The sequence below is a fragment of the Gobio gobio genome (genome assembly GCF_949357685.1).
Source record: "Gobio gobio genome assembly, chromosome: 4".
Taxonomy (NCBI): Eukaryota; Metazoa; Chordata; class Actinopteri; order Cypriniformes; family Gobionidae; genus Gobio; species Gobio gobio.
This window is the reverse complement of record NC_137100.1, coordinates 24,386,457-24,410,910: the sequence shown is the minus strand read 5'-3', so window position 1 is coordinate 24,410,910 and position 24,454 is coordinate 24,386,457. Positions and strand designations below refer to the sequence as shown.

At 38.3% G+C, this 24,454-nt stretch overlaps 1 protein-coding gene across 2 annotated transcripts; it reads left to right on the top strand.

The window, feature by feature from the left end:
- Window positions 1-773: 773 nt before the first annotated feature.
- ptar1 (protein prenyltransferase alpha subunit repeat containing 1) lies at window positions 774-23,369 on the top strand. 2 transcript variants are annotated; one of them, XM_079814721.1, is made up of 7 exons: window positions 774-879; window positions 1,711-1,880; window positions 2,012-2,078; window positions 2,587-2,691; window positions 8,989-9,220; window positions 13,395-13,684; window positions 20,280-23,369. In XM_079814721.1, the coding sequence occupies exons 1-7, from the start codon at window positions 794-796 to the stop codon at window positions 20,623-20,625; spliced, it is 1,296 nt and encodes a 431-aa protein (XP_079670847.1). In that variant the 5' UTR covers window positions 774-793; the 3' UTR covers window positions 20,626-23,369. The 2 variants fall into 2 exon arrangements, with proteins under 2 accessions (XP_079670847.1, XP_079670848.1); XM_079814722.1 differs by having other exon boundaries at window positions 779-879; window positions 20,229-23,369.
- The last annotated feature ends 1,085 nt before the right edge of the window (window positions 23,370-24,454 follow it).

Here is a 24,454-nt window from a genome sequence, read left to right as displayed (position 1 = left end):
TCTTCAGAAGGCCTTTATTAACCCCCCGGAGCCGTGTGGAGTGTGTTTATTATGGATGAATGTGCTTTTTTGAGCGTCAAACTCAATGGACCCCGACACTGCAGTGCCATTATAAAGCTGGGATTCCAGGGAAGCATCAGGATAGGCTATTTATTTAACTCAGATTGTGTTCATCAGAAAGAAGAATGTCATATACACCTATGGCTTGAGGTATCATGGGGCAATTTTCCTTGCCAATTCCTTAAACACAGCCATGTTCTCGTAGCTTTTAAGTTTTTAGAGAACTCAATAGATTCAAAGTACATTTTCATTTCTAGTTTAAATCTTAAAAAAAGAGGTTTGCAATTAGAACATTTACATTTATGAATGTGTTGTATTTGGCTAACAGAAAAATAAGCTTTTTAAAATAAATCCAACTATATGCAAATTCAAAATTAGGATCACAAATATCACACCAAAATGTCACTGTGTGAGAGCAATTCCAAAATAAATGTAAAGTGGTTTCATGTTTCTCTAAACAGAAAGAACAGAGGGTAGTCATTAAAAGAACAGTCTTTAAAAGAGAGCACTTATCTGGGTAAAACCTATATAAATAACTTAAAAGGCAATTTTTCTCATTTTGTTAGTTATCACCAGGTATTAAAATCTGTTTTATGAAAGGGCAAGATTTCCTGATTTTACATAGCAACTATGTACGCGTTAAGGTTACTAAGGTAACTTCTCTCTAGCACTGACTGGGAAATGTCCCGGATGAGGTTGAGTCACCCGCGTTGACGTCACTCGTGCTCTGAAAATGGCTGAGTCGGAAGAGGAGGTGGATGTCTTGGTCCAGAGAGTTGTGAAAGATATCAATAACGCCTTTAAAAGAAACCCGAACATGTACGTATGCGAGCTCGTATTGTTGTTTATCACACGGTCGCCTAGTTTAATTCTTACAGAGGTTTAAACCCTCGCGCTCAGCCGCAGGGAGAACATAGTGCAGCAGCACAGCCTGTGTATAACTTGCGCAGGCAGTGGCTGGCTAACTGGCTACTAACCAGCTCTGTCCCGCTGGCGCCCGGCGCAGGCCAGCAGCAGGTAACGTTAGAGAGCTCACCGAGCCTCGCGTTTAGACCAGGTCGTGTGAAATGTGTGTGGGTTATCCGTTTAACTGCTCCGTGCAAAGTTTGTGAAAGAGTGAAACGCGAAGTAAAAGTGTGCATGCTTGTCATGTAGCTAGTACTGTGGATGTAACTTGTCAGTAACTGGAGGGCGTAACGCGCTTCAAAACATTTCATTTATTGTCATCATTCTCAATAATTGTCCATGTCCGGTTTTTTTACTGGCGTTTGGAGTGAGAGATTCAATGGTTTCAACATTGTGGCTCTCTTATGTATCCAAACACATCCCTTTTGTCCACATATGAAGCATATCTGACCGTCTGTGTTTTTAAACGGTGCCTTCAGTGCAATTGTTATTTTCCTGTGTGTTGGGTCTGTTTGTTCCACATTTGAAGGTCAGTGCCCTGTCCCAGAGGTTTCATCTCACCCTCCTCTTATGACACTCTTGTACCTCTGCCAGAGAGGTACATCTGTAATGACTCGGTGTCAGCTGAGATGTTTGTCGCTTAATGCATTGCCATTTGCCTTCAGCTCCTTAGTATTCAGCAGAGTTTCTTAAAATAGCCTTGTGACTTGTTCTTCTTTTTTATCTTTTACAATGTGTTCACAGTGATGAAATCGGCCTCATTCCGTGCCCCGAAGCCCGATACAACAGAAGCCCTATCGTCCTGGTGGAGAATAAGCTGGGAGTGGAGAGCTGGTGTGTCAAGTTTCTGCTGCCCTATGTACATAATAAACTCCTGCTCTACAGGCAGAGAAAGCGGTGGCTCGACCGGGAAGGTAGGACGAAGGTTTATTGGGTTAGATTCTTCAGCCGGCTCACATTGCTGTGACCTTAGTCTTTATTAAAAGACAGCTGTTCCTACAACAGTTCAGACTGAAAAACTTATTTCTCTCTCCTTCTCTTCAAGCGCTGGTAGATATAACCTGCACATTGCTTCTTTTAAACCCAGATTTTACCACTGCGTGGAATGTCAGGTACATTTTCGTTTTATTTCATGTTTGTGTTACCTGAAAAAAAAAACTCTACTGAACTAACCCCTCTTATATTTTCTGAATGATTACATTTTCTCTATTTCTTCCCCTGTCATTTTACTGCCTGAATGTGTCATTGTTGCTATCTTTAGATATTGTGTCTAATTTGGGACATTAAAAGACATCAAAAGACTGCTGCTACATTGAACTCTAAATGTGACTTTTTCATAATTTTAGAGATGGGAAGCAATTATTTCCACAAATTCACTGCTTTTGGTAACATTTGGTTTTGTACAGGAAACACTCTAGGGATATTTAATCCATGCCTGATTTAAGAAAGCAGCTTTAGTATTCTTTACTTGGATTTTTGCATGCAAATTTTGGCTGAATGTTGCATGGAAGAAACTTATTGTGCAGAATGTGGTGCTGTACTGTTTTTTATTTTTATGGTTTTTGATTCGTATATCTTTGTGAATTCATCTGGGTATTGATGAATTTGTATGTTTTGTAGGAAAGAGCTCCTGCAGAGTGGCGTGTTAAACCCAGAGAAGGACCTTTACCTGGGCAAACTAGCACTATCAAAGCATCCTAAAAGCCCAGAGACATGGATACACAGGTTAGAGGTTTTAAAAAATGTAGCCATGATTTTGATTTATCTTAAATCAGGGCCCACAATATCATATGACAAGAAAATAGGAAATGCATATCTTCATTTTTATTCTGTTTATATTTTTGTTTTAATTTTGCATTATATAGACCAATTTTCAGACTACGTTGAACACAGGTTCAACTGCGCATGTTGGTTGCAAAAGACGACAGGGAAAATGTTATAATGTATGAAACACATTGGTTTAAATCGTGCTTTAGGCTATACATATAACAACAGTTGAATGATTTCAGCATATAAGGAGTTAAGTTTGATTAAATGTTTGATTAAATTGCTGACACTGAATGAAAATAATGAAATTTTTTAAGATTACGTTTAAGATATATATATATATCTTAAACTTATTCTTAAACTTTTAAATTTTAATTCAGGGTTAGCAATTTTTAAGTTTAAGATCTAATATATAATATATATATTAGGGATGCAACAATACAGTTAGTCCACGGTTCAATACATACCTCGGTTTTTAACCACGGTTTTCGGTTCGGTTTGGTTTTTTGCTATTCTATTCTTAGGCGACAGGAACACCAAGAGGTTAAGGAGAAAAAAGACTATTTTTTTATTGCAATACTCTTTCTTTATTTTACTTAGAAGAATTGAAAACCTTACTTAAACTTTAAACTTTACTTAAAAAAAAAACCCTTGTACACATTCCTAGTGTATTGTATAATATAAAATAAATATATATGAAGATTAACACTGGCAGCTCAGAGCTGTACAGCAGCATTTAAGTATGAAATTGAATGAATAAATGTAAAAATAAAACACTACATAGACTTCACTATAAAATATACATTGATTCTTATTAAAGCTACTGTATTAGTTTTTCAGTCAAGAGCAGTGAGTGATTTTCTCTTTGTCTTTTGTTGTTGTATTAACATTAAAGGGATAGTTCGTTCAAAAATGAAAATTCTGTCATCGAGAAATGAATACAGGTTTGGAACAATATTAGAGTGAGTAAATAATGACACAATTTTAGAGGTGAACTGTCCCTTTAAGGAAAGCGTGTTCACTAGGCTGCTTGCTGTCAATTTAAGACTGCATCTAATATACAGACCGATACAGACTAGAGCCCTGCGCGGGACTGTTTTCTTCATCCCGCTCCCGCCCGCACCCGCCGAATTTCTGACCATTACCGCCCGCTCCCGCAACGTATGTTACACTCCCGCCCGCTCCCGCAATATGTATGTCCACTCCCGCCCGCACCCGAAAAACTCTGAGAATTTATTCCCGCACAATAATAGAGATGCATTGATTTTGTGTCTTCTCCCGTCCCGCAGGGGAAAAAAAACACGTATTTGTATTGATATTATTAAAGCGATTCATGGGGTTGTTTGTTTCGTTTACCTGGCCTGCATGTAAAAAAAAAAGAAAAAAAAAGACAAATACATTCAAATATAATTTCGTTTTTATCAAAAACTTTGCACATAAAAATAGACTGCTTTGCAAAACAGAAAACAGAAAAACAGATTGAGAAACAAAAAACATCCCAATTCGTCGGTCAGTTCCGACGTACGTCGAACGTGACCGACTGAAAGGGAACCTGAGAAAACATGCTTCAACAGAACGTAATGTGAACACAAAATAGCAAACGGACATTTAGAAACAATCCATTTCCACTCACTAAACTTCTATGTATTGTTTGTCAAAAACACCAAACAGTCAACTTGACCTGCAGGGAGTGCTGAGCGTTTTTGGTGAGGTATGATCAAGTAGCTATGTATTTGCCAGCTGCGCAATATGTGGATACATATAACGTTATACCGCATGATTTTGCTTACCAAAACAATTGAGAAACTTCTCCAAATGTCAGACTTTCCTTGCTTAGCTTTTGTGCTGTAAATACCTCGTTTGAGGTTCTTTTCTACATCATCTATTGACATCTTCTCCATCATGTCGTTAGGCAACCTCCCTATCCCGCCGATTCCCCCAGTGTTTTTTTTAGCCGCCCATTCCCGCCCGCAGCAAAATTCAAACCGCCCGCTCCCGCGAGATTTACGTTGGGTCCCGCGGGACCCGGCGGGACTCAATCCCAATGCAGCCCTCTAATACAGACACACGCCGATTTTACCTTCACTTTAGACATAACCGACTGTGTTTATGTTAACCTTGTGTGTATTTGACAGTATTAGCGCAGTAAGACGACTACTTAGTTCAGTAATAACGTGTTTGACAGGCGTTAAGTGAATGAACCGGCAAGGCTTTAAAACGCATGCAAATAATGAACTTTCGTGATTGTGAATAACTATAGTGTTCCGTGAGTATAACTCTACCACTAACGTGTGATGTGAATGTATGTCGCGTTGTTCAGTATTGGGATGGAGGAAAATGATAGAATTTGCAGAAAAAGAATGAATTCAATGCAAAACCGCAATTCACAAGCGCGTATTGAACCGTGAAGGCCGTACCGAACGGTTCAATATTATATTGAGAATTGTGGCATCCCTAATATATATAAATATATATATAGCCTACAATTTGAAAATTAAAAATATAAACGAGGCTCAACATCCTTTTAAGCCTGCGTGTTTATTTTAGTACTTCTGTCAGTGAAACAACATACTACTACAGCCTGTAAAATATTTAAATAAATATCAGTAAATAATAGTAATATAAATAATATAAGAAAGTTAAATATTAGTCAAAGCTGCAGTCCGTAACTTTTTGCGCTCTAGCGGTTAATAAACAGAACTGCAGGCTTCTCGAGGAAGAACATTGCAGCCGGAGCTACTTCTCTCTGTTTATGTCTATGGCGAATCACGCAGGGACTGTGCTCCTCCGCAGCAGACCGGTCTGAAATAGTCCCAATATAAACACTATTATTATAAGTGTAGCATAATGATGTAGGGTAGGGCTGCGCAATATATCGAAATATCGCAAATATACATATCGCAATATGCATATCGCAAGGGCATGCAATATCTGAATGATTTTAATAGGCTACTTCAACATTGTGAAAATTGTATGTATTAGGTTGTATGTATTGTATGTATTACCTACAGAGGTGCTACTATTCCCGGAAAGAGATGTGGGAAAGAGAGCATTATTTTTCTAATATCTTTTCTATTTTCTCCTAATGTTCCAAAACTGACACTTGAAGTAAAAGGTGTGAAGAACAAAATTATCTTCCGCAGGGTCAAGAACTTTATAGGCTTTGTTTGATTATGTGCTGCGAGAGAAAGCAAAACTAAAAATCTCCGGCGTGTATGAAATGCGCTAGTCTAATAACAGGCACAAGCTATGTTGAATATAATTTGAAGTAAAATGTATCTGTCCTACAGCACCTTTTTCTACTTTGCCACAGTAAATAATGCAAATATATTCATAATTAAAAGCAAACAAAAGGAAGAAACGTGTATAATCCCCTGTGAGAGACGTAAATGAAGATTTGGGAAAATAAGTAAGAGATTCCATGTCCAGTAGAATAAAATGGAGTAAGCCTATTGTTAAATTTGTGGGAAATCAGGTGACCAGAACGCAAAACGCAGGCAAAGCTTAAATTTAGCTCACCTCACAATGCCTACTCTCTCGTTCGGCATGAATCCATATGTTTCCATGGCTGCGATGTAACATTTAATTGCGAACCTATTATTTGTTTTGTAAATAAATGTTTGTGCTTCACTCGTGTCATAAAATTCACGTAAAACAGCATTCACATACAAAAACAAAAAAAAAAGTGTTTTGGCCGACCACAGCCGGTGATACTCAGCCATTGCGGTGGTGCGGTTGTCATGCACAGCCGACAACCGGGTGACAAACTATTGTAATATGCGGACAACATTTTGAAAATAACATCTAATTATCTATAATTAGTAGGGTTGGGTACCGAAACCCGGTGGCAATATGGCACCGGTACTTATATAACTGGTATGTACCGGACCGAATCAGAACGCAGATCTCGGTTCCTCATTTCGGTGCCAAAATTCAAACGTACTTTTGCTCTTTGGCTGGCACCGAGCCAGAGACAGACGCTCAGCGCTGTCACATCACAACTCATGACAACTATTCAGTGTTTTCAACCACATCATGTTTATTTCAGGTTTCAGACATGGAAGCGGCAATGACAATCCTTTCAGACAGTTATTTGACTAACGTTACGTGTTTTATTCACATCAGATAGCCTACATGCACATTATATAGTAACTGTATAGTTTACTCTATTCTTCTTCCAGTTCAGCGGTCACTTACTTTCATGTATTTTGTGAAACGAGGATGAACTCAAGTGTTGTAACGTTAAATCTGACAGATCCGATTCTGAGGCGCAAACTAACATGGCGCCGCCCATTGTGCTTTATAGATCAACTAACACACATTCACTCACACATTTGAACATCAGATAGTTCGTGACACAGTTAAGAAGTTTGTGAATATTTTGAATAAAAAGAAAAAACGAAATAAACCCGATACAGCTGAGCTGTCAGCGTTATCACGTGTCATGTGAGAAGCATGACGCGTCGCCATGGAAACATTAAGGCGATGCGTTCTAAAATATTTAGCCAGAGAGAATATGATCATATTTCAAAATAAAGCTGAAGCTTGAAGCTGGTTTGTAGCATACCAAGAATACAGACTACTGCTGTTATTACTGTAAATGTTATTTAGAGTTAAGGCCTGTTTTAGTTGGGTTAGGTGGCTTAGGTTTTACTGTGAATTTGTAAATAAGTCAATAATAATTTGTAAATAAGTAAATTGTGTTTTGTATCTATTTATATTCATATATTTAAGTATACATTAAACTTTTAATAAATGGTTCAATTTAAATAATAAAAATAAAAAAAAAAGCCATTTAATGTCATCCACCTCGTTTTGTGGCCTTTTTTTTTTTTTAAAGTGTCGGTTCAGGCACCGTTTAGGCACCGGTACCGTTTTAAAAGTATCGGTTTGGCACCGGAATCGGAAAAAACCCAAACGATACCCAACCCTGATAATTAGTCATCTATAAATAAAATGTATATCTATAAATAATCTATAATCTTTTTAAATCTAACGATTTTGTACCGTATTCATGTAGTTTTCTATACGTAAACACTATCTCTCATCCTGAATGTTTACAAATAGACAATTGGTCTATTGTAGACTAGAGAATACAAGTGAATTTGATCACAATCATAATTAATCATAATATAATTGGATATGGTGCAACATTTACATTGTTTGATTTTTAGCTTTTCGTAATAAAATGTTTGGGTATCTATGTCTTAAATAAAAGTGATGTAATATTTTTCTTTTCTTTTTTGTAACTATGAATAATTCACATTTTAATTCACATTTATTTGTATAGTTCTTTTCACAATACATTTTAGTTTCAAAGCAGCTTTACAGAAAAATGCATGCGTCTACATTACAATTTAGACTGATCTCGTACCAGAGTTATGTATTTCAGAAATATAAATATATCATAAAGCACCTGCTTTAGTGCTTTAGCGAGGGTTTATTGTGTGATTTTCTGCTTTGCGTGTATGCAGTTAAATTAGATCTTTTAAAATATTAAATATAACATGTTATAGAAGTGCTGTGTTCTGCACCCTTCAAGTGTCCTATTTTTCTTAGACTACTTTTAGTTCACCATTAGATTAGATGAGTCTGAATTTTCTAATAGTGATATAAAAAAGCGTATAATAAATTAGGCATTAAGTAATTAATAATGGAATAGTTCGATGCGCTGTACTGGAAAATGTGCTCTGCTTTCATGTAGCTGAATTTGTATGGAAGAGATCTTGCTCTCAAACTGGCTGAGACGAAAGCAGTGGCCAGGCGACCATGAAATGAAACAGTCTGCAGTTGCAGACCTCTTGCAACATGTCAACAATGGCACCGACTGAAGCAGAATTTCATCACTACTGCAAGGACAAGGGCAAAGCATTTTACATGGATCCCTGGAACACTATTAAATACCCGTAACTTGTCCAACTGACAAGCCTAAGAACTTGCATGTACCTGCAGGACACATTGGAGCTGTCAGATATTTGACAAATAAGTACTTGAATTCAGATTTTCACAATTCACTATGTCAGTTAGGATCAGGTTATTGTCTGCAGATAATATTGAGTCGTCAGATCCCCTTAGGATCCGCAGGGTGCTGAAATAATCTGAGCCAATTTAAAACTTATGAAAGAGAATTTCTTTTTAGTTTGGAGATTTTTGCTCTCTCATAAATAAAACCATAAGCATGTTAAGTTTTTTTTTTTGCATCCAGACATATGTTTATGATCGGTTTTGCTGAATTTGTTTGTATTATGGACACAGGCGCTGGGTGTTGCAGCAGCTACAGAAGGAGTGCTCTCCCTCTGGACAAGAACTGAAGGATCAGGCTGAACCCAGAGGAGACGCTGTGAGGAGACCGTGCGAGCGGCTGCAGAGAGCCTTGCAGGAGGAGCTGAGGGTCTGTGCAGATGCAGCCGGCCGTTACCCCAGCAACTACAATGCCTGGTCCCATCGCATTTGGGTATTGCAAAACATGGCTAAAGGCAATCTGAAGGTAGACCGTCTCAGTCCACTGTGACTAAATCTGTGTAGTTCATCATAATGACTTAAAACGTGTCTGTTAGATGTTGCTTTGTTTGCGTGCATCTCAAAGATTAGATTTGTCTTGGATTACTTTAAGGAATGATGGATCACACTGGCACATCATCAGTTGTGTTACAAGGAAAGCAACATGACATGGTTATTTATGAGGTTGATAATCTACCTTAGCCTTTGATGATCTTGATGCCTTTCTTCTCCACTTGAATTAACTTGGGAAGAGACACGATTACAGATGCCACAGTTTTCTGTCTTTTTAGCTTCTTTTTTTTTCCCAGAGAGAGCTGAGCGATGTTAGTCAGGAGAGCTTATTGGCTCTTAGTGGCCAGACCTTTGATGTGTGCTTATTCTTTCTTAATTGGATACGAAATTAGGCAAATGTTATAGGGCTCAATCCAAGCAAAAGGCCCTCATATAAAAAGGATGAGCCTGTAGATTTAATGATCCAGGACTAAACAGACTTGAACCAGTCTGAGCCATTCATAGGCTATTTCAGGAGTAATTGGGTTATGCGGCTGTCATCTTACATTTCTGCATGTCTTGTTTGGTAATATTTTCCATAGTCTGTATTTCCATCCTAGATCTCTGAAGTATATAGTTTACAACCTGGTGAAATAACGTTTGTTTATTGGCTATCGACGACTGATATTAAAGGGGTCATGAACTGGCTTTTTAAAAAATATTATACTGTTGTCTGAGGTCAACTACACACACACCCGCGCTCGCGCCCTTCAAATATCGAGTCAAGAGAGGGAACAACGCACATCAAGACCGTAATGAACCAAGAACACCACAAATAAAGTATTCTCCAGCCTGTGACAGCGTGCTTAGGTATGTGCTGACACATACACATAATCCATAGATATCAAACGATCTGTAACAATGCAATACTATCACATTTTAAAAAAAAAATAGTTTTACTCACATTAGTGTGTTGCCTCGTTCATTCATGTAATCTCATCCTGTCTGCAAATCCAGTCTCTTTTTTTACAAACGACTCCGTGGTTAAATTAACATACGTGCAATGTCTTCCCCACGTGAGCTGGATATTCATTAAAAATAAAGTTCATCTATGCATTCATAATATTGTAGGGCTGTGCAATTAATCGAATTTCGATTTCAATTTCGATTTTGCCTCCCAACGATCACCAAAATAGTACAATCGAGAAAAAACGATTATTTTGCCATGTTCAGTTTTGCAAGAACACTCTTATTTTGTCTTGCGTTCTGAATGAAACATCCGCCCCTCCCGAAGCCACAAATCTCTCTCAGTTCGTGAGTCTCGTGACTCGTGTGCATATCATCCGCTGGAATTTAAAAACTCGGCGCGAGTAAAGATGGCAGAAGGAGGGCAGTTACAGCAGCGTTTGGTGAGCAAAAAAGGCAAAACCAACTCCGTTGTCTGGGAACAGTTTGGCTTCGAGGAATCAGACGACGAGCAGAAATATGCTACGTGCAAGATTTGCTACATGGTATTTGGTAGTGACTGCAACGCAAGGGAACATCACGAATTGTTTAACCACTTGAAAAAACACAGAGTGACCTATGACAATCTAATAAAGAAACAAAAACTGACGAGAGCAGGGGTGCCGTGTAAACGTCCTTTTTTTCCTTTATATTTTTCAAATAATTCTCTCTTTGTAAACTTTGTTCAATGCATGCGAGTGCTGCCATTTCGCCGTCTTCACCCGGGTTTAGTGCCAGAAGACGCGAATGAGAAGACGCGCGCGCTGTGAGAAAATGTGCGCCTCACAGCGCGCAAATATTGAGTTCTCTTTGAAGTCTTGCTCTTGAACGGACAAACTCACACAAAACGTATGTCAACATGTCCATCTTGATGAGTATCCTAGCAGACATAGTCTGTATATGCCTTAAGTGAACTTTATACTGTCGAGAAAGACGACGCATATCCTCTTAAAGGGGCAGTAGCCTTTACTTCCGTCTGTTTAATGTCAAACAACAAAAGACAAGGACATCACTCACCGCTCTTGATTGAATAGCTTTTGTAAGTTTAATAGGATTAATCTTTAATTTATGCACTTAAATATGCAATGTTATTTTACTTTTGATACATTTCTGTACCTGAAAACTAATGTTAGACGTACATGAAAAGCATATCTAGCCGAACCATATTGTTGATCTTATTTATTTGTGGTTATCATTTTTACGTGAATACTTTTATACTTTGATTTGAATATATGTTATATTATTTATTTTAATAGTTCAAAAAGTACAACAAATGTTACAATTTCAATTGAATTGTTGAAACGTGTATTTTTAATAAATGCAACACATTCCCAAAGTCATGTGAAATAATCGTGTTACATAATCGTGATTTCAATATTGACCAAAATAATCGTGATTATGATTTTTTCCATAATCGAGCAGCCCTATAATATTGTAATCGGAATGCTTAAAAATCCGTATCCGAAAAGCTTATTTGGTATGTTTACTGCTTAGAAATTCAATGCTGTTTAGCTCTATGCTGCTCTTTACTGTCATGTTAGTGGCACAAGTCGGTGGGTGGGGCTACAGAATCAGGTGTTGTTCTTCTTCTGTTGAGGCGGTGCTTCACTACACTCCCACGTCATAGCCGGGCACATTATGAAATAGATCATTTGCTGAGCCTGGTGTCAATAAAAGCTTTTCTTTGACTAACAAGGACGTTTTCAGCTCTGAAACTTACAGGAGATTCTTATATTACCATGACCTTTTATATATCAAAAGATCAAGCGAAAGTTAATTTCTCAATTCATGACCCCTTTAAATATTTAATTGTGCATGCCTCAGGTCCTTTATTTTTATCTTTAAATCACCTTCTCTGCACTCACTTAAAGTTAAACTTTATATGCATTAATAGTTAAACAAAACTTAAATGTAACCTTTTTGCAAATCTCAAAATGAATATTCATTATTTATGTTGTACATAATATTGTTGATGCATAAATTCACTTGTAGCATTTAAAACGATTGATTTAGTTTTAGTGATATATATTTTTTATTTAGACAAAATTGTATATATTTCAACCATTTATCAGTTATTGTTCATAACCAGGGTTTGAAATTAACTTTTTTACTCACCAGCCAATTTGGCTACTACATTTTCAAATTACTAGCCATTCAGAACTTCTAGCCAAACAAAAATATCAGAAATAATCCAGATTATCAAAGTCAAATCTTAGATTTAAATACTTTTATTATAAATCTAATTATGAATCATTGTATTGCTTTCAGCTTTACGACAGTCAAACACTGTTTGCAGATACCATTCAAATAAAATTAAAATGGAAATAATAACTTTTGTCGCATCATTCTGTACACGCGTTCTAATCACAATACAGGCAAAAGTTCACTTCACTTCATGAGTTAAATTAAGATATTTGAAAAAACAGTGAAATTGCGATCTATATTATTTCTCTATATGAAGCATATTTATTCAAGCCACAAAAACAAACCTGTTACTGAAAAATGCACAATACACAATCTCCTAAGTCAGTACATAGTTATATTAGTCCTACAATGTTGTATTTTAATGGAAAACTATGCGAGTGATGCTGTGGAGCTGCATGATTTTGAACAGGCAGAGTCATAGTTGGGTGCCGCCGGTGTGCGTATGATCATAGAAAAGTTATTTTAAAGACGTGGCACTGCACAGCATTTCTCTCGGTGTGCGACCCTCTTTACGCATTGTTTTGTTCATGTTTGACACTCCTTTTAGGGGAAGGGCTCTGATAGTAATGCCATGCAAAGGTATTGAACATAATTTATGATTCATAACCTGCCAAATTGGCTAGTGTGTTGATATGTGTTAAACGCCACAGTGGATTTTCACCTGTATTTGACGTTAATTTTAAACACTGGTCATAACATTAAAAAAAATTGTTGCTTATTGTTGCTGGACAGAAATGTACTATCGGTTCATCCTTAATTTTTGCAGTGCTACAGAAATTGCACACTTTGCCTTTTGGATTTGTTTTTATTTCGTTTCTTTAATAAATAAATTGATTGATATGTTGACATCCATAGAGCTAACAACTTGGCAACTGAACATTTAATGTAAAATTCAGTTGTAAAAACTAAAGCATGATTATGTTACAATAAAGAAAATACTCTGTGACTTTCTACTCCAGGTTCTGCATGATGAGCTGTCCTCCACCCGACTCTGGGTGTCCATGCACGTGTCAGATCACAGCGGCTTCCACTACCGTCAGCACCTGCTCAAAGCCCTGGCCAGAGAGCTGTGCCAGGCTGGAGAGAGGGACCTCCACCCCACCCAGCAGCCTAACGGAGAGAGCACGGCGGGAGCGTCTGATGACAATCACCGTAATGACGTCATCCCTCAGCTCTTCCATCAGGAGATGGAGCTCTGCACTGATCTCATCGAGTCATATCCGGGCCACGAGACGCTGTGGTGCCACAGGTGAGAGTGATCAGACAAAGTGTTTTGGAGCCAGTAACAGATCTCCAGGTCTTGCTGTGCCGATAGTAGTGCAATCAGTCAACATCAGACTGTGCTTCCACAAGTCTCAGTGTGAATACAGTGACTTTGTTTGCCAGAAGTCTGTCCTTGGCCCTCAGCTGGTCTGGTCTTATGTGTTTATGGCGTACTGTTATAAAATGATGGATGGTCTTTGGCTGCAGAGTTGTAGCTCACAGAGGGAGAGGCAAGCAGTTTGCTAGATCTCTTTTTCTAGCTTCAGTTTTTCCCCTTCCCAGCCTCTTCCCTCGTGGCTGAGGCAAGGAGCAGCTGCTCAGTGAATGGTGTTTATAAATCTTTAGCTTGTGTTTCCCCCCCAAAAGTGCATCATGGCAACAGATCAATTTAATTTACAGGTCTGCTGTTGGTTTGAAGTGATGAAAAATTATGGTTTGTGCAACATTTCACACCAATTAATGCTTAAACATTATGAAACATTAATAAGCTCTTGCCTTTTTTAGTTACTGACATTTCATTCTTTTTCTATTTTACCTAAATAATTCATAAAAAAAGGCTGTAGTTCACCAAAATTAAATTTTCATGATTTACTCAACCAATATTACTTTATTATGTGGAACACAAAGAATAAGTAATAAAATAGTACTGGTTGCTTTTCCCCCATGCAAGTTTTAAGCTTCAAAAAGTATGCAAAAGAACTATCATAAAAGTTGTCCATATATCCCATGCACTAAATTACAAGTCTGGATAGCATATGATGGCATGTGACAATATTTTTTGTTCTGTATTTTATTTTCTATTTCATAGTTTTGGATTTGTAAATATTTATTTAGATGTTTTTGGTGAAAATGGTTGTACATATACAGATTGTACAAAAAAATCACAACCAAAGTTTTCTTGTTCGAAAAAGCCATTAAAGGGATAGTTTACCCAAAAATGACAATTCTGTCATTAATTACTGACGCTCCAAACCCATAAGACCTTCGTTCATCTTCGGAACACAAGTGAAGATATTTTTGATGAAATCCAAGAGCTCTCTGACCCCTCCATAGACAGCAACGCAATTAACACTTTCAAGTAGGGCTGTAGCGATACACTAATCTCACGATACGATACGATACACGATATTCAGCTCACGATACGATATATATCACGGTATTCAGCCAACGATAAGATTTGATATAATTCGATACACTTACATCATTTTCTGAAAGATTTAAAGGGGACAGAGTGATTTTGGTGACATCTTGTGAGTGTTTCATTTACTTGGATTGAATTAACTGAACTGAAAACTAAAATCATCAATTACACAATATATGTCTCTGACTGGACAGAGAGTCTACAGCTTGCAAACGCTGGACAAAATGAATCAAAGATGTGTTGAGAAAATGAGTTCCATTTATTGAAACAGTGCAAACTGTAGCTTACAAGCCTTTGAAAAGTAAACAAAGTGCAGTATTGCAATTAACAATGGAGTTTTAAAAATTGCAGCAAGTTGCCTGTTCTGAACAGTTTCTTTGACAGCTTTTTGACAGCAGAGTATTTCACGTTTGTCTCACACAGCTTGCAAACCAACCGCGATGCTTTGTCTAAGTCAAGGGTCTCCAACCTTTTTTCATTTGAGAGCTACTTTAAAAAAAAAAAAATGTCAAAGAGAGCTATTCATGTTATATAATACTTAAAACTCTTAAATAATGCATCATAATTCTCATATTAGCAACTATCCAAACTGTTTTACACCTGAAAGAGTATAGTAGTAGTTCCAGTAGTCGCTCTAATAATTAAATGTAGATGTGAGAATGCTGTTGCAAAATCCATTTTAAACTTCCATTTTATTCCAGAAGTCAGCTTGACCACCTTAAGGCCTGTTCACACCGGGACGATTTTCGCACGCGTTTATCGCCGGCGTTTAACGCCTCGGGACTAAACAATGGGCGCCAATGTGAGTGTTCACACCGACGCGCAAAACGCCAGGCGTAAAAGCGTCATTTTTAAAAAAACGCCTCGGGTTCGTTTTTTTTTTTGACGCGGCGCGTAAAAAACTGTCCGACCAATGAGATCGGCGCTCTTGTTCACGTGCCTGGAGCTGCTGAAGTGACAGTAAAACACGACTTGGTGGCGCTCAAGCACAAAACGGTTTTGCCGAGCACACATTGATACGACGAAGAAGTAGTCAGTAGACAAAGAAGAAGATGGGCTGCTAATGCTGCTTGCCAGTTAGCAACAAGTGTGTGAATGATTTTGCCATAGACATAATATATCTGTGGTTTTGGCAAGCACGTAAATACTGTCTCTCCTTTTCTTCTGTGTGACAAGCGAGTGTCAGAAGCTTAAAGTGCCACAGCACCACCTTGTGTACCGGGAGCGCATCTACTGAATGTGCACGTTCACTCGGCGCATCGCCAGTGGAAATCGCTTGGGTGTGAACACTCAAGACGCGCCGAAAAACGTCACGAAAAACGCTGGCGATAAGCGCGTGCGATATTCGTCCTGGTGTGTACAGGCCTTTAAGCTGTTTTGTTGGCTGGTCGGTACAATACCACTATTTTTTTTAAATAAATGTTTTATTATATATGATGATAATCATAAGTAAATAATACATAAACATGTAAAGGCTTTATGCTGTTTAAAAGTAAACATTGTTTATAAATGAAAGATCAAGTGAAAAATAAGCAACCATTAATAATTATATAATTAGTATTATTTATTTCATAATTATTATTATTAGTAGAGACTTATTATTATTACATAGATATGTAGCTAAATTTACTGTAGGCTACAATCTGTAGTCAATCTCTTCACGTTAAACCGAACTTTTATTTTGACGGGTTGCCGTGATTACCAGTGTCTGTGTTCATGATGATATGACAGTGGGTGCGCGTCTTATTCAGCTCTTAGTTCAGTCTGGGCTCAGATCAGGGATCAGCCCATTGACTCATGTCCTGATCAGTGCCCTGACTACTGAACCAGGAGCTGAATGAGACGCACTCAGTTTTCTCAAATGAAACGGTAAATTCTCATGAAGTGACGGTTTATGCGTTCGTGTCGGCAGCAACTACAAGAGCGATTGCGCGCTGCGCCCGTCATTCACACAGATGCATAACATGCAGGAGTAATTTTGCAGTTTATTATTTACAGACACTAGTATCTGTACGGCTTCAGTCTGGAGCCCTGCGCTTAAATTAACACGGAAGCGAGTGAATGCAGCTGCTATGGTGAGCTATTTTTAGAACAGACCCGCGGGCAACTCGTGTGGTCCTTGTGGGCGACTCATGTTGTTGACCCCTGAGTCTAAGTCGTCGCTTTCCTTATTCTTTTTAAACCCAAAGTGCTCCCACACATCTGCTTTTAAGCATGAAGGCGCTGGATTTATATTCGCCGCCATTTTCTTGAATCTCCTCGCTCTGACTCCGTAAACAAGAAGAGGTAGATGTCGGCGTCTGTGTAAAGTTAGTAACCTTAGTACGGGTAAGGTTAACTTGCTCTACAGCGATACTAGCGGCTGGCTGACCAAATCGCTCTTCCTGCAACGCAAATGGGGGTAAACCATAGACTGTAAAAAAATATGGACGTAGTGTCCGTGACGTCACCCATAGGATTCTGATGAGCCGTTCTGAAGCGCAAAGTAGGGACGAGCTGGCCGTTGCCATCTTGGCAGCGCGTCATCCCGCGTCACTCCCGGATAACAGAAAATGGGCAAAAAGGCGGGACGTGGGCAGAGCTTAAGTGATGCGATGACTAACAGACAGCAGATAAATGGCTATCCACCTGTCACTCGAAGTGGCCACGCCCTTAATTATGCAGAATTTTAAGGCTTTATATAATGTAAACGAATGAGTTATAAAAAAATTCACCTCCCTCACAGTTGTCATGAAGGGCAAAATGAGCCGTATAGACCAAAAGCACAATTTGTACCAGGCTCTACACATGTTTTATTCTGCTCTAAAGTTGGCCATTTTAACATGGGGCTCAATGTGATTCTGCTCCCTTCTGGATCCTGTCCCTAGCGGCCAGTTGATGAATTGCAGTTTGAGGCACTTCCGTATTGGCTTCAAGAGAAACTGCGGGAGGTTGCCACTTGGGGTAAACACAGAGATTTTAATGGGACTTATGTATCGATATTCGCGGCTTAAAAATCTATACTTTCTTGGGAGAAAAAATATCGATTTATATCGCAGAATCGATAAAATTGCCCCGCCTTACTTTCAAGGTCCAGAAAGGTAGTAAAGACACTGTTAAAATAGTCCATGTGACTCCAGTGGTTCAACCTTACAGGGAGTGCAGAATTATTAGGCACGTTGATTTTCTGATCATATTTTTTTTCCAGGCACATTTGACCAATTCCAAACCACAGTAATCCTAATAACTACTATTGATTTAGTATTTAATAATGTATAAGTGATATATAATTGTTCATGAAGGCTGGAAATGAAAATCACCTTATATTCAGGTGTGCAGAATTATTAGGCATGTTTTCTTTTACAGATAAATTGAGCCAAAAAAGAGATTTAACTCAGACTGAAAAGTCAAAAAGTATTAAAGGCCCATGAGAAGGATGCAATACTAATGCAATACTAGACATTGCAGTTAAGGCATGACCATTGGACAGTGAAATGCTCGTTGGGTCAGCAGGATCTGACAAAAACAGGTGGTGAAGAAAAGACACCTGTTAACTGCAAAAGAATTAAGAATTAAGGTGAAGAATTAAGGGTGAAACCATCAGGAACCCTTTAGTCTCCAACGCCACCATTTTCCAGAGCTGCAACCTACCTGGAGTCTCCAGAAGTGCAAGGTGTCAGGATCTCAGAGACTTCAGTTAGGTAAAGAATCCTAAAAAATGACCCCCACTAGATAAGAATCACAAGCTGAAGTGTTGTAAAATACATGAAGCCTGCTTTTTTATAGGCTTTATAGGTTTTATAGGTTGAGAGTGACTCTTGAAGGACCAGCACCACATCCTCTAGTACCACTGTTTGAAGAATTCATCTTCCAGAATCTGGCAGTACGTTTTGGGAGTTCATTTTTAGTCCATCTCTGCAAAACGGACTTCAGGATGGACTAAAATGAACTCCCAAAACGTACTGCCAGATTCTGGAAGATGAATTCTTCAAACAGTGGTACTAGAGGATGTGCTGCTGGTCCTTCAAGAGTCACTCTCAACCTATCTGTCCATAAAGCCTATAAAAAAACCTTCTTCATGTATTTTACAACACTTCAGCTTGTGATTCTTATCTAGTGGGGGTCATTTTTTAGGATTCTTTACCTAACTGAAGTCTCTAAGATCCTGACACCTTGCACTTCTGGAGACTCCAGGTAGGTTGCAGCTCTGGAAAATGGTGGCGTTGGAGACTAAAGGGTTCCTGATGGTTTCACCCTTAATTCTTCACCTTAATTCTTAATTCTTTTGCAGTTAATAGGTGTCTTTTCTTCACCACCTGTTTTTGTCAGATCCTGCTGACCCAACGAGCATTTCACTGTCCAATGGTCATGCCTTAACTGCAATGTCTAGTATTGCATTAGTATTGCATCCTTATCATGGGCCTTTAATACTTTTTGACTTTTCAGTCTGAGTTAAATCTCTTTTTTGGCTCAATTTATCTGTAAAAGAAAACGTGCCTAATAATTCTGCACACCTGAATATAAGGTGATTTTCATTTCCAGCCTTCATGAACAATTATATATCACTTATACATTATTAAATACTAAATCAATAGTAGTTATTAGGATTACTGTGGTTTGGAATTGGTCAAATGTGTCTGGAAAAAAAATATGATCAGAAAATCAACGTGCCTAATAATTCTGCACTCCCTGTAGTTTTATGAAGGGTTGAGTATACTTTTTGTGCGCAAAAAAAACAAACAAAAATAACGACTTTATTCAATTTCTTCACGTCTGTGTCAGTCTTCTATGCAGTTTACGTTGGCCTGCTCCTACATCAGTAACACACTCATGCGTCGTGGTGCTCACATGAACAGCCTGTTCGTCAATTGAACCAGACGAAATTGTTGATTAAAGTTCAACAATTATTATTTTTGTTTGCTTTTGCGCACAAAAAGTATTCTTGTCGCTTCATAAAATTACGGTAGAACCACTGGAGTCAAATGGACTATTTTAACGATGTCTTTAATACCTTTCTGGACCTTGAAAGTGTTAATAAAGTTGCTGTCTATGGAGGGGGCAGAGAGCTCTCGGATTTCATCAGAAATGTCTTCATTTGTGTTCCGAAGATGAACGAAGGTCTTGCAGGTTTGGAACAACATGAGGGTGAGTAATTAATGACAGAATTTTCATTTTTGGGTGAACTAACCCTTTAAGTGCATAAACATACCAATGAGATATTAGTTGCCACAATGTTCATCTCTGTTGCAAGTAAAACTATGTAATGTAGTCTGGGATGTATTTCTTTTACTGGTTTTTGAAGATGAGGGCATGTCATGATTTGACATAAGCAACAAAAGATAAAGGAAATGTTTTTGATAAGATCTGTGACCCACCAGACCTTTAATGTAAAGAGCATTTTGTTGTGTAGTCAACAGGTATGTGGTTTTTGAACAAACTCAAAACCAAGCTTCTCCAACAGGCGACATGTCTTTTACCTATGGCACCAGTGGCGGAGGGAACACATCCAGGGGGCAGGATCGCTGTCTCCGCCGCTCACCCACACCGATGTCCTCCTCAGTGAGGAGCCCTGTGACGACGGCAGCGCCTCCCAGGCCATGGACGTTGACTGTGTTCTTGATGGGAGCAAACATGGAAGCTACACGCAGGACACCAAGCGGCTAAAGCGGGGACCCCTGCTTCCCCACCCCGGACTTCCCTCCGAGCACACGTTTGTCTCTAGAATCCTCATAGACTGCAGGAGCCCAGAGCAAAGCCGCTTTGCCATTGCCTACAGAAAGTGGCTGGACTCTGTCATAGGTCAGTAGCGTAAGAAACACTCCGCCCACCACAGTGTGGGAGAGCTGTGATCGGTCAATGTATTTCTGGCTCCGGCCGCCCACACCGGTTCTCTGAAAACGAATGGACTCCTTGGCCGAAGCAAATTCCCAATCATGATGAAAACCCATGACCCGTCTCAACAGTGTAAGCCTGCTGTTTCAGCTGCTTTAGTTCAGGTACTGGATATCTCAGGTCTGTTTTTAGTGTACAATCCTTTTTTTCTCTCTCTCTCAGAACCTACAATTGTAGTTTTTCGTTTCATAGTAGTTTTGTTGGTGTTATGTTGTTTAAAGTCTTCCACCACAAATCAATTACAGTATGCTCTTATCATGCTGTCTGCAGTTTTATGATTCCTGTCGGGAGTCTTAAACGCACACTGTGGTGCAGACTTGAAGGGAACACTTAAAGCCCAAAGTGATTCTGACCCAGTTTCCCTCTTTTGTTTAATTGGGGGCACACTGGCTCTGAATCCCGTCTACTTTTGTACTGTAGCATGAACATTTTTTCAATGAATATCTTGACGTTTTGAATATCTTGAAGTAATGTGAGCACAATCATTGAATTTAAAGATTTCTGGAGCCATTTGATATAAACTATTAGGGCTAAAGACAGACATTTTCACAAGTCAATAAAACAGATGAATGCACATCAAAATGGACAGAATTTATTGCCACTGGCCTCATTCAGGAGAGTTTTTGTATTGTATGACATATCTGTTGCAAGTTCAGCGTTTCTTCGGTTCAAGCTGATGATTCTTGGGCGTAAATGAATGCTCCTGAAGCACACATCATCTTCACTCATTAGAATAATTGTCACGTTGGCCTAGTCTCAGCATTTAAGCACAAGTTTTGGGTTACAGTTCATCAAGCTGGTCTCACAGAAGCATGGGTTTTCATGATGAAAGGGAATTGAAGAAAGTAGGAATAGTCTTTTCTCAGCTTGGGCCAAACGTGGCTGCAGAAATAACAAGCTGCCGTGTTCAAGCCCATTTGGTGCAGATTGGTGCTTATTCTCTGCACTAGGGAGAGGGCCTGGGTTTACAAATGCTGCTTTTTGTTTAACACTATTTTGAACTTAAAGTATATTTATGCAAATATGAAAAGTGAAATGTTGTTAGCTTCACTTGCGTAATGATTTATTATTAAAGCTAATAAGCTATTAGACAGTTATGGTTGACTCACTGACTCACTGTTACTCCGTAATTATTAAACTTGTAATAAACTTTGAAGTTTCATAGGCTCGATCTTGCATTGACAACTTAATTCATTCGCAGCTTAATTATAGTAGGTTGTGGAATGGACTTGATACTATATCGCTTTTAAATCAGGACAATGCCTTTTCTACATGTACAAAACTATTTTTGTTAGCCGTTTCATTTTAGCATTCTAGCAAAGCTTATATGAAACCATGTTTTTCAGCATATCTGTAAGTCAAGTTTCACTTCTTAAAATCTACTACTGTTCTTCTTCTTCCTCTTCTTCTTTTGCACAGTTGCACAATAGCTAGAATTATGAAAGTATTTTAGTTATACAATTTCTAGACTGACTCTCAGACTCTATCCAGGACCATATCAGAGTGGTTTTCCCTGTCTTGGACTTTGACACTTTTTTTTTTTTTTTGAGCTGCAACAGCAAAATTGCCAGATGTCCGTCACAGTCGGATGTCAGTCCCCTCAAGAATAAAACCAGCTTTTCCTCCACACCATTCCTCTGTATACACTGACAGCTTTTGATTTTTGTATCACTCTATAAGTAAAGGTATGCGCACAGGTGCTTGTTTTAGATATTAAGGATTTAGCATCACTTTTTTCGCCCTCCCTGCATCTGCTGTTAAACTCCTAATAGAGTCCTATATGGAAGTACAGTCTAAAACTGGAATGAATCTGCATTTTCAGCAACAAATGCCTTCATATTTGTTCTTTTTAAGATATTTTGGTCACTTTGCTATAGGTTTGCACTTAATAGATAAAATGAGTTGCTAATGCCATTTTCTGAACCATAGTCATTGAGTGCACACTGATCTGTGGTTATCTTTTTGCATGCACATTATGTGTATACTGTTGTACTGGGATCACATTTGTATTTGATTGCATTTTATTATTATAATTTATACTTTCATTGCCCATACATGCAGGGAGGGAAAACATAACAATGATTTTTGGCTCCCGCCGCAGGAATTAAGAATTAGCTATTTGTAATAAGGCTATAAGTAATTTTCAAATGTATTGCCTGCTAACTTAAACCCTCAATGGACAGTCTTACCAGTTATATTGTTGAAAATAATATTTATGTCTTTATATCTGTTCAGGGCTTCCCACCTCACGTTTCTCTTCCTAGGCAGTTTCAGAAATGGTCCTACGTAACCTTAGTTTTAAAGGTGTGTACATTAATGTGGATTACATCAAGGAAGCACATTGTATTTCCAGTTGGGTCATTTCAAAATGCATTGTTGTACAATATAATTTACATAAACCGAGACTGGTACATCTACGCAGAAGCATCACAGTTCCTTTAGCTTTAGAAAGAAAGAAAATGTAGCATAAGGTTTCATATTTTCTTTGTGTGTTGTCTGATAAGCTGATGAGGTACTGTAGGTTTTAACAGCCACGATAACCAACATTTATAGCATCTCATCCATAATGTATTTTATATTTATTTGTATTAAAAATGTATTGAACGTAGTTGTTTTGTCAGTTGCTTACCCCAATAAATAAAGCTACTCTGAAAAGGTCCATCTTCACATTTTTATTTCCTATTATTTTAAAATCATTTCCATTTTGCTGTTTTTTTGTTTAAATCATGTCATTAGGACTACATGGTGGATTTTGGAAACAAAAGGGTACAACCGTTGTGGGGTCTAAACAGACTTATGCTTGCCAAGGCATTTAATTGATCAAAATATAGTAAAAACAGTAACAAATTATATTAACAATTTTAATATATTTTAAAATGTAATTTATTCCTTTGATGGGAAAGCTAATTATCTGCATCATTACGCCAGTCTTCGGTGTCACGTGATCCTTCAGAAATCATTCCAAGTCCCTTTAAGACTATATAAATGTAATATGCTGATTTGGTGGAAACATGTATTAATAGGCTATCAATGTTGAAAGCAGTTGTGCTGCTTAATATTTTTGTGTAAACCGTGTTTTTTTCTTTTTTTTTTTCTTCAAGAACTGTGTAGAAAAAACCCTGCAATGTTCGTACCGAAGATTTGTTGTCACTTTGGAAAATAAATAAATAAATGATAGGTTATTTCCTCAAACTTTTAAACGGTAGTGTAATTTAATTGGCAGCAATGAGTCGTAAAGCAGTATAGTAGGCTAAATATTATACTTGCTTCCTGTTTTTATTCTATATTTATAGCTTTCTTGAGTGGGAGGGCTGGACAGGCATTTATAACCAGTGCCATTGAATGGGCTTTTATACAGATTTGGTTTTTAAGTTATTTCTAACTGAAATTTAAAGACCGCAGCATTACATGCAGACGTAAGCCTACCTCTTGCTCTGATGTTTTGCCTGGAGCGATCAGCTCGTTCATTGAGAAATTAGGCAGCGTTTGGTGGCGTTTTGATTAGCATGTCTCTGATGGGAGGAGTCGGGCTTGCCCACAGACTGAGTGAAAGGCAGGCAGGCGATGAAGATGGTGGATCCAGACACACATCGGGAGGACCGTTAGATCGCTGGAAACTGCAGTAAACGCACAGGTGAGAGATACGAGTCGAGATTCATTTTACGCGCTATGAATTTATCATTGTTTGTCGCTGAAGCGGTGTGTGTGAGTGCGGGAAACAGGAACAATGCAATGAAAAAAATG